The 13,778-nt window shown below is 44.5% G+C and overlaps 1 protein-coding gene across 1 annotated transcript in view; it reads right to left on the bottom strand.

Annotated features, from left to right (window-relative positions):
• Positions 1-427: 427 nt before the first annotated feature.
• Positions 428-13,778, bottom strand: part of DCP1B (decapping mRNA 1B) — a 55,044-nt gene continuing 41,693 nt past the window's right edge. Inside the window, exons 6-9 of the mRNA XM_046012081.1 lie at positions 8,503-8,631; positions 6,143-7,003; positions 3,582-3,830; positions 428-658 (exon numbers count right to left, since the gene is read on the bottom strand). Coding sequence (XP_045868037.1) covers positions 578-658; positions 3,582-3,830; positions 6,143-7,003; positions 8,503-8,631 — 1,320 coding nt within the window. The 3' untranslated portion in view covers positions 428-577. The remainder of the gene's footprint in view (positions 659-3,581; positions 3,831-6,142; positions 7,004-8,502; positions 8,632-13,778) is intronic.

The following is a 13,778-nucleotide window of genomic DNA, read 5'->3' on the forward strand; positions in this document are numbered from 1 at the left end:
AGAAATAATTTCCCTTCAAAGGCCCGGGGAAAACAAGCCAACTGAATTTTTACAAATGAAAGGTTGACTTTGTCTGGTAAGAGAAAACCTTTACTTCCAAAGGCTGAAAGGCCTAGGCAGGGCTGGGTAGGTTAGTCTGTGGGCTGACACTGCCACCTGGTGGCTGGCATCCACGATGGCACGAGGCGCTCAGCAACTGGGAAACCACTGTTCAAAGAATAACCAGAGCTATTAATAAAAAAGAAACCGAGTTTCCAGAACAGCCCTTCCTACTGAGAGGCTAATTTTTGTAGAAGTGGCCCCACACATGCAAGGAAAAAATAATTTAAGCTTGGAATTTACTGTGTGATATGAGCAAAAGACTTTGTCTCTCTACTGGATTCTTAGTACCAACTATACTGAAAGATATGATTAAAAAAAACAACACACATTTCGACTGAAGAAAATTCTGAAACATTTTACTTCATATTATATATACTTTTTTTTTTTAAAGGCAGAAACATTTAGAGTAACACCATTGATGCGAAAAAAACCTTGAGCCACAGGATCTTGAAAATCAGTCTTAAAATGTTTTGCTTTACATTGTCTTTTTCATGGCTGCTTGAGTCATGCTGAAGAGATAAGCTTCATAGATGATATTTAAGAAGTTGTCATCATTCTGGAAAACAAAATCAAAAGACCCAAGGGAATGTGATTTGCTTGGCAGAAACCAAAGGAGCTGAACTGTTGTGCTGACACTAGGATGCTCATCTCTACCAGTCTGCTCCAACAGCTGGTAGTTCTTCACTGCATATGGGATTTTTTTTTTTTTTTTTTAAGATTTTATCTTTTCATTTGAACGAGAGAGAGAGAATGAGTGGAGGAGAGCGGCAGAGGGAGATGGAGAAGCAGACTCCCTGCTGAGCCAGGAGCGTGACCTGGGGCTCGATCCCATGAGATCATGAGCTGAAGGCAGACGCTTAACCATCTGAGCCACTGAGGCGCCCTGCATATGTGAGTGTTAACTGCAAATGGAGGCAAGGGCCAGAGTCAGCCGCTGGTTTCCAACGATCAATCTGGGAAGTAGCAAGGGCTCATTACATACAGTCCAGATGGGCGGCCCAGCCACATGGCAGAATGGAATGAGGTTCACTCAAGAAAAGCCTGGGTCTGTTGTGTGAAAAGAAGGCTGGATTAGGAGGCAATGATCCAGATCAAGCATTCTCGAAGTTTGGTTAGGAGATTGCTGGTGCTTCTTAAAGGTCCTCCGAAGTCTCCCACAAAAGTGTATACTTTGCTCTTGGCATTAGTTAAGATTTACTTGCAATATGCCACATTTATCTCATCAAAACCTGCATAATTCTCCCATCAGTTACAGAAAGTTTTCGGTCTTGGCAAGTGGGCAGCCGTGAGACTGGTAGGCTCTGGGTTCCTCTGCCTGGCTAAGGGCTGAGGGAGAATCATGGGTCTAAACAGTGGGGCTCTTGGTTTTTAATTCTAGAGACTTCTCCCTCCCACTCAAATCCTTTAAAGCTTTAGCAATTCACCCACATTTCACATTCCCCCTTCATTCCCTCTTGGCACCCCACGCACAGAGCTAGCATTATTCTCATGCAATGAAACAGAGCAATGTTATCCCAGTTTTTCCTTATCCCACCAAGTCCCTGTGCGTGAGACTGTGTCCTATCGACAGGCGAAAGCTAAAAACAGACTGCGTGAGTGACTTCCAAGAGTTCATCAGGAAGACGATGTCTACAACACGGGGAAAAGTAAAGTGTATGCAGAGAGCGGAGGAAACATAAATGTAATTTTCCACCTAGCAATAGACAGGGCCTGCTCTAGAATTTCAGAGTCTTGGCTCCTGTACAAAGATCTATGGAACCATGTTTTTTAAATGGAATGAACCAGAAAAATGTGAAACTTTTCAATTCAAATTTAAGGTTTTTTTCTTTATTGCTCATGAGAAAAGAAGAAGAAGAAGAAGAAGAAGAAGAAGGAGAAGGAGAAGGAGAAGGAGAAGAAGAAGGAGAAGAAGAAGGGCGCCTGGAAGGAGAAGGAGAAGGAGGAGAAGGAGAAGGAGAAGGAGAAGGAGAAGGAGAAGAAGGAGAAGGGCGCCTGGGTGGCTCAGTGGATTAAGCCGCTGCCTTCAGCTCGGGTCATGATCTCAGGGTCCTGGGATCGAGTCCCGCATCGGGCTCTCTGCTCAGCAGGGAGCCTGCTTCCTCCTCTCTCTCTGCCTGCTTGTGATCTCTCTCTCTGTCAAATAAATAAATAAAATCTTAAAAAAAAAAAAATCCGGTTTAAAAAAAAAAAGAAGAAGAAGCAGCAGCTTAAAGATGTCCTAAGTCCTTACAAACTTAGCAGGAGTGGGCTGACTAGGTGGGAAATACTTTTATCCCAATATTTGTTCGTGGATTAGTATGGCCATTCATGTGTGGTTGATCTTTATCAGACTGCTAGTCTGCTTTCACACTCAGACGCTCGTTTCTAGCCCCCGCACCTTCCCTTCTCTCTAAAATACGTGACCTTTAAATAGTTTTTTAATAACAGAGACCAGTCTTTTCAACTAGAATGAGACAACTGCGAAGTGCTAGGCAGTCCTCCGAAAGTCTGCTAAAGCGTAAGCAAAGTACCACAAAAGGTTTCTTAAAGACTATATCAAAAAGACACCTAACTGTTCACCAAGGGGCCTGAAGTCTGTCTGGGTAAAGGTGCCCCACTTTTCAAGGCCTCGCGTATATTTTCCGGGCATGCTTCACTAGGTGGATGGCTGACCGGCCTCCTCCTGGGGGCCCGCCCCTTCCACCCCTGTCACTACCGCAGCCCCCAGGTTCTGTGCCAGGGAAGGAATATTCTGCAGCCAGACTGGGGTTGAATCCTAGCTCTGCTGTTTACTAGCTGTGACCTCAGGTCCGTCCCTTAGCCTCAGTTTCCTTGTCTCTAAAACAGAAAAAAAAAAAAAAATAGGGTTGTTGTATAAGGATTAAATGCATTAATGTAGGTGAAGCCTGGCACAGAGCTCTCCGAAAGTGTCAGCGGTTACGTGGTGAAGACCTCACCGGGCCGAGCTAGGCACATGGCTCACAGAGAAGTCCCGGCCCTCCATCCTGTCCTCATTAGTAGGTTTTAGAATTATTTGTAAAATATGCCCTTTGGAATCCCAGTCACAACTTGCTGTCCCCCGCCCCCGCACCCTCCTCCTGCAGCAGTCTGTGGGAGCTTGCTCCCGCCCCCTGAAATGCCCACTGCTTGCCCCACATGAATCTGACCTCTACTGCCTGCCTGCTGGCGAGCTGTCTGCGCACCGTGGGTCACCTTGCTCATGACACAGCATGAACTTCTTTCTTTTCTGGCAGGTGACAGTTTGGAGGACTCAGTCAATCCTCCATCCTATGAAATCCTTGATGTTGGGAGATGCCCAAAGCCACGGCCAGTTAACCGGGCACAGAAGCCATGCGGTTTAGGTTGAACTGTCACGTGGTCTCTTTATTCTCAGGGAGGACTAAGCAGGCATTAGCTAACTGACACTTTCTCTCCCAGTGGCAGCCCCCCAATGGGCAGTGCTGGTAACGGAAAGAAGGGAGAGAACGTGGCCCTCCTACCTGAACGAGGTACAGCAGGGCTTCCTGGAGCTGGAGCTTGGTGAGTGGGCTGCTGGTGACCATGGGGGGCTCCGGGGCCGGCAGAGGCAGGAGGAGGCTGGTGGAAGCGGCAGCAGTTTCTTGGCTTCCCAGGGGCAAGAGCCCTGTGTCTCTTTCCTTCGGTGGGGCGCAGGTGGGTTGTGTGAACACCACGGGGGACATGAGCAGAGAAGGAGCCCGTGTGGCGGGGACGCGCGGAGGCGAGGTGGCCTGCTCATGGCAAATAAACACAGAGGGCAGCGGTAAGTAGCTGCTCATCGAGATCAAAGGGAGAGGGAGAGTGCGGTCCCTGGCTGGCAAGCGTGGAGATAAGTGGGTCTCAAGAGTAATCGTTGCCACTCCATCGGGGGCGGGGGGGGGGGCGGTGTGGGCAAAGCCTGCAGGAGCCTGATTCCTGGTCGGGCTCCTTTGTCATCATTACAAAGCAGCTCAGGTGGTCTGTGCTGTGACTGTCGCCCCCGTAACACAGGAATCTCGCCCCCTGAGTGAGATTTTATCTTTCTGGTTTCTTACCATCGCTTGACAGCCTGCATTGAAGTCTGCTGGCCTTTTCCCTGGTTGTCCCTAGTCTGACCTCAAGCTCCGGCAAACCCCGGGGAGTTGCTGCACTGCTGGGGGCACACACACATTTCCTCCACGTGGAGGATGCTTCCCAGCCTCTCCGCCTGCTGGCTGCCTTCTCCCTGGGAGGCAGGCACGCTGACCAGTGTTCACCACTCCTGCGTCCCTTCCTGAGAGGACGTCCCCGCTTGTGGACAGCATACACTACTGGTGTCTCCAGCTCAAGTTTTGGGGACTGGGAGGGCTGGTTGCGCTCGGCACTGCCAGTGACTTGTCTGTCCCTGAGAGCATGTCTACCTCACTTGGCTAAAGATCTAAAACCAAATTTTCCAGTAGCTTTTCCCGTTATGCAAGTGACATTTTGCTCTTCATCTGACTCCTACCGCTAGCTCTCATTTGCTTCTAATGCAGGTGAGAAAAAAGAATGTTACTTATCAGCCTTCTAATGCCCCCAAAAGAACTCACGAGAAGGGGGCCATAAAGGCCCGCAGTCTAGAAGCTGCTGTGATTTCAGCTCCTCGGTATCTTTGTGGGCAGAAAGAAGCTTGGAGGAAGGTAGGTTGCTTGTTTCCTTTAACTGTCCCTATCTGCCATCTGTGCCAGGGAGCTAGAACGGATGCCGCCCCAGCAGGGTCCAGGCACCCACCCTGAGGAAGAGCACATGGTTCACACCTGGGTACTCAAGAGAAATGAGAACTGTGTCCGCAGAAGCCGATGTCAAAGTACTGACCCCAGCTTCCCAGTGTCCCAACTAGTGTCCTAGTTTTCCTAGTGTCCCATCCCGCCAAGAGAAAAAAAGCAGGTATGAAAGAGAGGGGACACCATGCAGCGAAACGAAGATGTGGGCAGCTAACAACTGTTCCTTTGTGACTGTAATAAATAAAGAACAAAAACACTTTGACTTGGGCTCTCACATACACAAAGACTTATGCTACGTGCCCATCATCTTTTTTTTCAAAAAAGTGAAGGCTTGTTGAAGAACTGTTGTAAGCTACTTGCCAAAACATGACAAAAGGACCAAGGACGACATCTGTAATAAGCAGGGAGAATGTCTTAATTATTAAACCCAATGCCTTTTCAATGAATTTGTACCAATCCAAATGGGAAAAAAAAATCAGTCAGATCTCCAAATGTTCCTCACAGGCCATCAAATAGCTGTGGTTTCATTGCTGTTTCAAGTTACTGATACATAGAGAGCCACCTTCCTTGAAGGACAGGGTGTTTCTAGAACTCACTGTATTTCCCCTGACTGGCACTCTGTGTGTTTGTGGTGGTGGTGGGAGGGGGCGGGGGATGAGTTAGATGGCATACTTACTTACCCCTCTCTTGATCTTCATTAAGCTACAGTGGTGATAGAAATAAAAACAACCTGTACCTTTGAGGAGGTGATATGTTTTTCCTGTTGACTTCAAGCACCCCCACCCAGGACCACGTGCCTGCAGAGGGGGTGAGTACGTCAGCCTCATCACAAACGATGAGGTACGTGCCCTCAGGTAGCACAATGCCTGGCATGTAGTAAGTGCTCAGAAATATTTACTGACTAAATAAATAGTAATGATTTTAAAATAATAAGAAGAGGTCAGATGTCTGGCATCTCAAATGATTTCAATGCAGATGGGAAATGTTCACAGTCAAAGATTCGGGCATTTTCTACACGTCTCTGTTGTTTTCCGTGTCTATGTGTTTGTCTCAGACCTTGTAACACTGTGAAGATTTAACTTGACAAAGAAAGTACCTCTTAAGGGAGAGAAGCCCCCAGATGGCTAAGCAAAGAAAGGACTGTCTCTCCAGGAGGAACGTTATGGGGATAATAAGGTGCCAGATGTGGCTTGTGGTGTCCTGTCCTACGCCGAAGCATCCCCAGAGCACTGAGGCTGATTCTAAGTCTCATCGTGTATTTACGAAGCACTAGAGCAGTACAACCCCTGCTCCTCCCCCCGCACCCTCCTGAAGAGATCTACCTGAAAGAGAGGAGTCTGCTTTTCTGTGCCAGCTGTCTTGTCCATCCAGGACTCCAGAGCTTTCCGTGTCCTGGAGCCCTGAGTTACCACAGGAAACTTGGCTGCCAAGGCTGGTCGGTTAGACGTGTGCAGCTGCTGCTCCTGCTGGACAATCTGAAGCTTCTTCAGTAACTCCTGAGGGGAGATCACTCCAGAACTGCTAGTCTGATTGCCAGAGTGGGGAAGCATGGGTCTTGGGTGTGTGGACGGCTCTTTGCCATGAACCTGGTGTCCTAGTGGCTGAGCTGGAAGGGAGCCATTGAAATACCCTGCCTGTGCCTGAGCCTGCCCCTTTATTGGGGCGCCAGGAGCAGCAGTGGGGAGGGTGGTGCTGAGGTTTGGGACAGCTGAGCTGGCAGGGGCTGCTGTGCTAGGCTCATACTTAGTTGCTGGCCTTGGGCCACTCTGAAGCTTCTCCAACAGGCTCTGAGTTCCGGAAGCACTTTGTACCCGCTGAGAAGTTCCAACACTATGTGGAGACCCACGCTGCACAGGTCCCAGAAAAACTTCCCCAGTGGAATGGGTATTGCCATTTCTGCAGGGCCGGTTCTCAGGCAGCTCCGACAACGGGTGGAGGTCTGCACTCCGGACCATGAGTTTCTGAATGGCGGGACACAGCTGCTTCTCGAGGGTGGGCGAGTGTCTTCTGGGTTCCTCGTAGGAGAGGGAGCGTATGACCCCCTGCCTAACGGGAAGTGGCTCCTGTTGCTGCTGCTGCTGGTGGATGGTCGGTGGGGACCCCACGGTTTCCTGGCAGGTGGATTTGTCCTGCTTCCCAAAGAGAGCTGTCAAGGACAAGTGTTGGGGCTCGGGGTCGAAGGTCTGGAAAAAATAAAAATGTCTGAAAATGGGTCTACATACAATTTGTTATGTGGTGGGCTAGGAAACATTACTAACCTGACTGAGGATATCTTTATTTACATAGGATCATTATGGAGAAGGAAAAACTTTATAATTCTAATCAATTTTACAAACGTAAGACCACCTTTCCAGGTAAAAAAATTTTCACAGTCTTCTTCGCTCCCACTCCCCAGAGAGCAGTTGTTTTTAGCACCTGCTCATGGATGAAATAGCCCTTGATGGGCCTGGGGTTCACAGACAGGGGACCATGGTGGTGCAAAGTTCTAGATACTAAAATGGAAATAATCTCTTCAACAGGAAGTCTGCCTAACTCTGCAGAGTATAAGAAGATGTTGAGAACATACAGGAATATGGGGAAGTTAGTAGCCTTTCCAAGAATTAGAGAAATTAAGGATAAGTCGTTTAAACTAACTTTATCCTTTCAGCCATATATCAGTAGCTTTAAAAAAATCATCTTATGCATACATACAACCCTCCCTGGTCTGAGTCAGTCACAAAGCTACCTCCTTCCTGCCCTATAGTCCTTCCTGCTCCTTCTGTTGCTCTCCATGTTGTTGGGCTAAGAAAACATGAGCTTCCTTCTAACATCAACATATTCCAGTTTATTAAAATAAAAAACTTCCATGGAAGGCAAACAATAAAAGCAAGCTAAGAGATAATTAGAAAAGACTTATCTTTTCAAAAATTCAATACAAGACTTTCATTAGCCAGTCTTTATGTCTTTCGGCTCTATGCTCATTTTCAAAATTGATTTAAACGAATTCCTTTAAAAAAAACCCCCAAACCCTCAATGAGGAATAACTATGGGAAGTGGAAATAGCTGTACTACATTGACAATCAATAATAGGACTTGCAGATTAACAATTTTGTTAATGCTGCGCTATTCTGCAAACTATCATAGACTCATACCAAAAAATGCTATCATTTTCATATATTGAGATGCAAATACAATGATAACTCAGCAAGTCTACAGGGGAATTTTATATCACTCCTTAGAACCGGAGTCCCATTCTATACACACAGTGCCCAGCACTGTAGCCAGGACAGAGGAAGTGCTCAGAAATGTGTAACTGACTGTTGTTGCTTTGGCTGTCCTCCTCTCAGTGACCTTGGGAAACCAACCTACCTAGGAAGAATGCAGGTCTGGCAGGTAATACTCCTGTCAGCTCTGACAGTGTTATGAGTTCAATGTTTTTAAAAAATACATTTCCTCTAAGAAGTTCAAGTCCACAAGAGATGAGCACGGAATATGGCAGATGCCAACGTTACAAATATCAACCCCCTTCTAGGAAGAATACATTATTAAAATGAAAACAATCTCCAAGTTGAAATCTCTCTTTCTTGGATTTGCCCTGAAGCACCCCTGGACAGCACCAGGCTCTCCCTTGACTATACTCTGGGGAAAAGTTCTTTTACAATTCAGTAGGGAAACTGCAAATGGAAAGCAGAGGACTTCTTACCTGGCTGGGCCGAGGTATGCGCTGTTGTTGGTTTTCACTGGGCTTCACTGGAATTGGTTTGATGAGATTGGGGTTGTCATAGATGGCGGATGAACTGGTTATCTGTTTTGGCTCAGAACAGGTTTTACACTGAAATGGAAAAAAGCACCTCATTTTTGGTATAAAAGAAGCTCTCATCTTTTTAAAAGAACATAACTTCTTGCTCTTTATTTTATCTAGTTGGTAGCTATTTTTTGATAGACTTTCATGCGAAAAGGAAAATAACAATCTCCTCTGATAGGAGGGATATAAATCAAATTGCAATTTAATTTTTCTTAGTTGCACAATTTTGGTGCCCTAAAACACTACCGACGGCATTAGCCTTAAGACTGAGAGGCTCAGAGATACTTGGATATTTGAAAGGCTAAAGATATGCTTCAGGAGCAATAGTTAAAAAATATCTAGTCTAATGCTTTTCAATGACAAACAGTGATAGAAACAATTCTTTAAATGCCATGTCTGGATTACAGTATGGTTTTATTCACCCATCAGCAGTTGATTTAAAATTGGAGGGTTCATCACCAAATCAACTGACCCGTTTTGTTCTACAAATCAAAAAGTGAAGCTGACTCACACCACTGCCTTAAAAATTACTAACATCCTCTTTATTTAATAGGTGGCTTTTAACATAAACAGAATAATTCATAATAATCTGAATAAAATAACTCTGAGCATTCTGAGCCACTCACTACAAATTAGAACTTCACAAAGAAAGAGATGAGAGACAAGACCCATCATTTCAAATACTGAATCATTATCATACATTAATCTAACCAACCATACAATCGCGAACACAGTAGGATTCATGACACAAAGAACACAGCAATAACGGCAGTATCTATCTTGTTAAAACACCAAATAAAACTGAATATAAAATCACTACCTTCTATTATATACTCTCCATAGCACTGCTAGTTTCAACCGTCAAGGTCTCAGGTAAGAAAATATTTCACATTGTTCCTGACAGGGAATGAGCTATAAACATCTCAACCCCCAGGAACCCAGGGCTTCCAATGTGTTTTACAATTACTGGGTTGTATTTTCTAATTCAAGGATGTAGGAGCATGGGGTCAATCACGACCAAGTTGACTTGGGCTTGTAAAGTTAATTGTACAAAAGACTAATCATTTTCTTCCAAGAATTCTATCAGTAATTTGGATATTTGGCACTAGATGAAGTGGGATGTGAAATCCCTTTATGAGTCATAAAATGTTATTTCTAATTCTTAGATGAATGCTGGTGGTTAATGGTATGGCTACATGAACTAACTGGCCTGGCTTTCCAAGGCAATAACCAACACAAGACAAGAAGAGTCACTTATAAAATTTTAGCATGAAAGCCTTTAATTTCTGCTTGCTATAGAAAAGAAAGTGGATGCTCAGATTACACTCACTGAATGACCCTGTCTGTATGTTTTCTTTTTTTTTTTAATAAGACTTTATTTATTTATTTTATTTACTCACTGAGAGAGAGAGAGAGAGAGAGATAGAGCGCGCAAAGGGCAGGGGAAGAGGAGCAGAGGGAGAGGGAAAGTAGGGGAGAGGAGCAGAGGAAGTGGGACAAGCAGACTGTGCTGAGCATGGAGCCTGATGTGGAGTTAGATCTCATGACCCTGAGATCCCAACCCTGAGATCACAACCTCTCTATGTTAAGAGACCTTGAACTTCAAACAAAGAAAAACAGATTTTTCCCCACCTTCCCTATACACATATTTACACGGGCTGAAAGTCTGCTCTGTCTCTTGCTCTGCATAAGCCCTAGATATCCTTTCTAAGTAAAATTGCTAGAAGCTGTTTTCTAGCACTGAAGCTTTGCTTTCATGTAAAAATTGCTCTCTATCAAATTGCTCAGAATTAAACATCATCTACCTCAATAGTTCATAGCTCATTTTCCAGCTGTTTAATTTTCTATGCTTCTCCTGACCCAAATAACTTTAAGATACTTTGAAAAAAAAAAAACAAAAACACCAGAGTTGGAAAAAGTGTATAATAGATTCTCCATAGAGATCCTGAGGCACTTCTTTAAAGCCTTGAAAACTGTGTCACATGATCCCATTTTCTCACACACAAACACAAACATATGTACTCATGCCAAGAGAAAAGTCTGGAAGAAAATACACTGAGAGCATTAAAAGTAGAAATCTTTGGGTTACAGGATTATGGATATTTTTTATTTCACTTTTCTACTTTTTTGAATTTTCTCACTGAGCATCAAAAGACACTCAGTAATTTCTTTAATTTTATAAATAAGTCACAGTATATTGAAAGAGAACTATTAACTCTTGCCTTAAGCCACAAAACACAAAATAGTCCACTTCTGCATACTCAGAACTTAACTACACGGCCAAAGAGCCTTTCTGGCCCTGGTTCTTTCTCTTACTGCGAGTTGGTGGTTTTACTGTTCATTTGCATCTCAACCACAAGTCTAATAGGGAGGAGGTAAAAGGAGGTGAAGTTCAAATTAACATCATGCTGCCTGATAGCAGATTCACAGAAAATTGTTTCTGTGATAAAATATTGGCCAAAATAAGGTTTTTAAATTATTTTATTAACTTCATGTAACAGTTGCATCTGATGTCACTAGGCTTTACTTTACCAACAACATATACCTCTAGCTGAAATTTTTCCTCCTCTTATTTCTTGGGGTTTTCATAAACTGAAGCATTTTAAAGTTGGGAAGAGCTCAGAAGTCACTGAATTTAATCTGTACTCAGAAAAGTGACATATTTTTTCCCAATACTCCAGTATGTCCTCGTGCAGTCTCTTCCTGAATACTTCCAGTGATGGGAGAGCCACTTCCTTACACGAGAATTCCCAGGGAAATCTCGTCTTCTTCTCTTTTGCCTCTGTCTGTGTTCCCCCTCTCCCATAGCTCAGAGCCATTTTACTCATGATCTCCACATTTTCTGAAATGTCTGTGTGTGGGAGAAGAGGTTACACGAACACGGGGAAATATAAAGCAGGTCTGCACAATGCAGTGGAAGTTCGCGGGGAAGCATATACATCTGGTTGTGCAGATCAGAAATAACAGGATGGGCAAAGCCCATTTGAAATGGGGCCTGAAAGACTGATCATACATTGACAGGTAAAGAAGGAGAGGGGACAGCATGGGAAGAAGGCCATGAGGTCCTTAGAGGAGGCAGCACTGTTACTCCACTCGGCAGGAGTTTCAAATATTTGTAGAGGGACGTGTGAGGAGAAGGTAGAGAGGTTAAGAGAATAACCTGGGGCTAGGTTAATGCAATCCTTGAGGAGTCTGAAAGTCCATATGCTAGGCCATGAGAAACCAAGAAGAATTTAGACCACAGAAGTAACAGGTGCTCCTGGAAGGTTACATCCTCTGGCTCTTAATGGCAGAAGGGATAATTTCTTCTGTTGTTTATCACACAGGTGGAGCAATTAACGTTATGTATATAACATGTATTTGATTTCACAGAAAAGCAAGTCTATATACCGATTAAACATCTGAACTTTATGTCAGCATTATAACAATCAATCTAGGGAAGCATAATGATGAACAGAACATTGCTTCGACCTCAATAAGCTTATGGTGGGAGAAGCTGACTTAACTGTAATAAATGAGGAAGAGCAAAATAAATTCTAAATAGTAACAGACTGGTGAGTTCAGTGGAAAGAATAATTAACCTGAATGAAGAGATCTGGGAAAACTCCGTGTAAAAGGTGGAATTTTAACTGGGCCATGAAAAATATGGAGATTCTGAAGGGCAAAGAAAGTGAGGGGGAAACACGGCAAGTTGCAGGTACAGTTTAAAGTGATGGTTTAATTAAGTCTCCGAAACCACGTACGAGTGTTTCTGTGTGTGTGTGTGTGTGTATGTGTGTGTGTGTTTGTTCTGTGCTCTTTTATGAGACAGTCAGGTGCAGCTAGAGGGGAGACACTGGAGAGGCTCAGGGAACAAATATACTTATAGGTCTTAGCAACAGGAGGCCACATAGGGAAGCCTCAGGATGGGCAGGAGACAGAAAGCAGGGGCTGGGGGGAAGCCAAGACTAGAGCCTCTACTGGGGTTTCTGCACTTTAGGATTGGCTAGTCTGAATAATTTTCAGTATGCTTTAAACTATAGGGTGGTTCCTAGTCCTGTGACCTGAGATGATTAAGGCTGATCAATATTGCCTCCTGAGGTGCCGGGGGCCAAATGAAGAAGGGATGGTTCTGGATAGCTAGTTTGCATGGCAAAGGCAGTCTCTGACTGGGCCCTTTGCTAGCTCTAAGAATTAATTAGTCCAGGGGAAACTGGATGACTCTGTTGGGTAAGCAGTGAGCTCTTTTTTTTTCAAAAAAGATTTTATTTATTTATTTGACAGAGACAGATACCACAAGTAGGCAGAGAGGCGGGCAGAGAGAGAGAGGAGGAAGCAGACTCCCCGCTGAGCAGAGAGCCTGATGCGGGGCTTGATCCAGGACCCTGGGATCATGACCTGAGCCGAAGGCAGAGGCTTTAACCCACTGAGCCACACAGGCACCCCAAACAGCAGTGAGCTCTTGATCTCAGCTTAGGTCTTGATATCAGGGTTCTGAGTTCAGGCCCCGTGCTGGGCTCTAGGCCGGGCATGGAGCCTACTTATTTAAAAAAAAAAAAAAAAAAAAAAATGTCTAGCCCAGGGAGGAGGATTCTGGCCCCAACAAGATGACTTTTAAGATGTCAAACATCATAAAATAAAAATAATACAATGTGTGCGTGTGTGTGTGTGTGTGTGTGTGTGTGTGTGTGTGTGCGCGCGTGCACGCGCTTGGAGGAGGGAGGAAGGAGAAAGAAAGTAATTTTTGTTCAGTATATGCCTTTTTTATTTATTGGCCATTGTTGTGCTGTCCTCACAGAACCTAAGGTCCTGGAGGGCAAAAATGTCACCATTTGAGACTGATTTTTAGGGTGCCTAACATAGTACAATTAGGTAAAGTATAGTTAATTGATAGTTGCCAAGTTATTAGATGTCTTTTAAAACAGCTGCTGAAGAATTAAGCAAAATGGAAAACTAATACAGAAATTGTTGTTACTGACCGCATCTGGGATTGAAGCACTTCTGTCCAGGCCCTCTGATTGAAGGACAATGAAACTGTGATTAATTCATATTCATAGGCATTGAGTCAATCAACAACCATTTATTTAGCACGTATGTGCCAGGAACATTGAAGGAGACTAGGCTTATGAAGATGAATACAGGGTGTTTGTTCTCTGTGCTCAAGGAGCTCACAGTCTACCCATCAAGGGTAAGCC

The sequence above is a fragment of the Meles meles genome, chromosome 7 (genome assembly GCF_922984935.1).
Source record: "Meles meles chromosome 7, mMelMel3.1 paternal haplotype, whole genome shotgun sequence".
Classification (NCBI taxonomy): Eukaryota; Metazoa; Chordata; class Mammalia; order Carnivora; family Mustelidae; genus Meles; species Meles meles.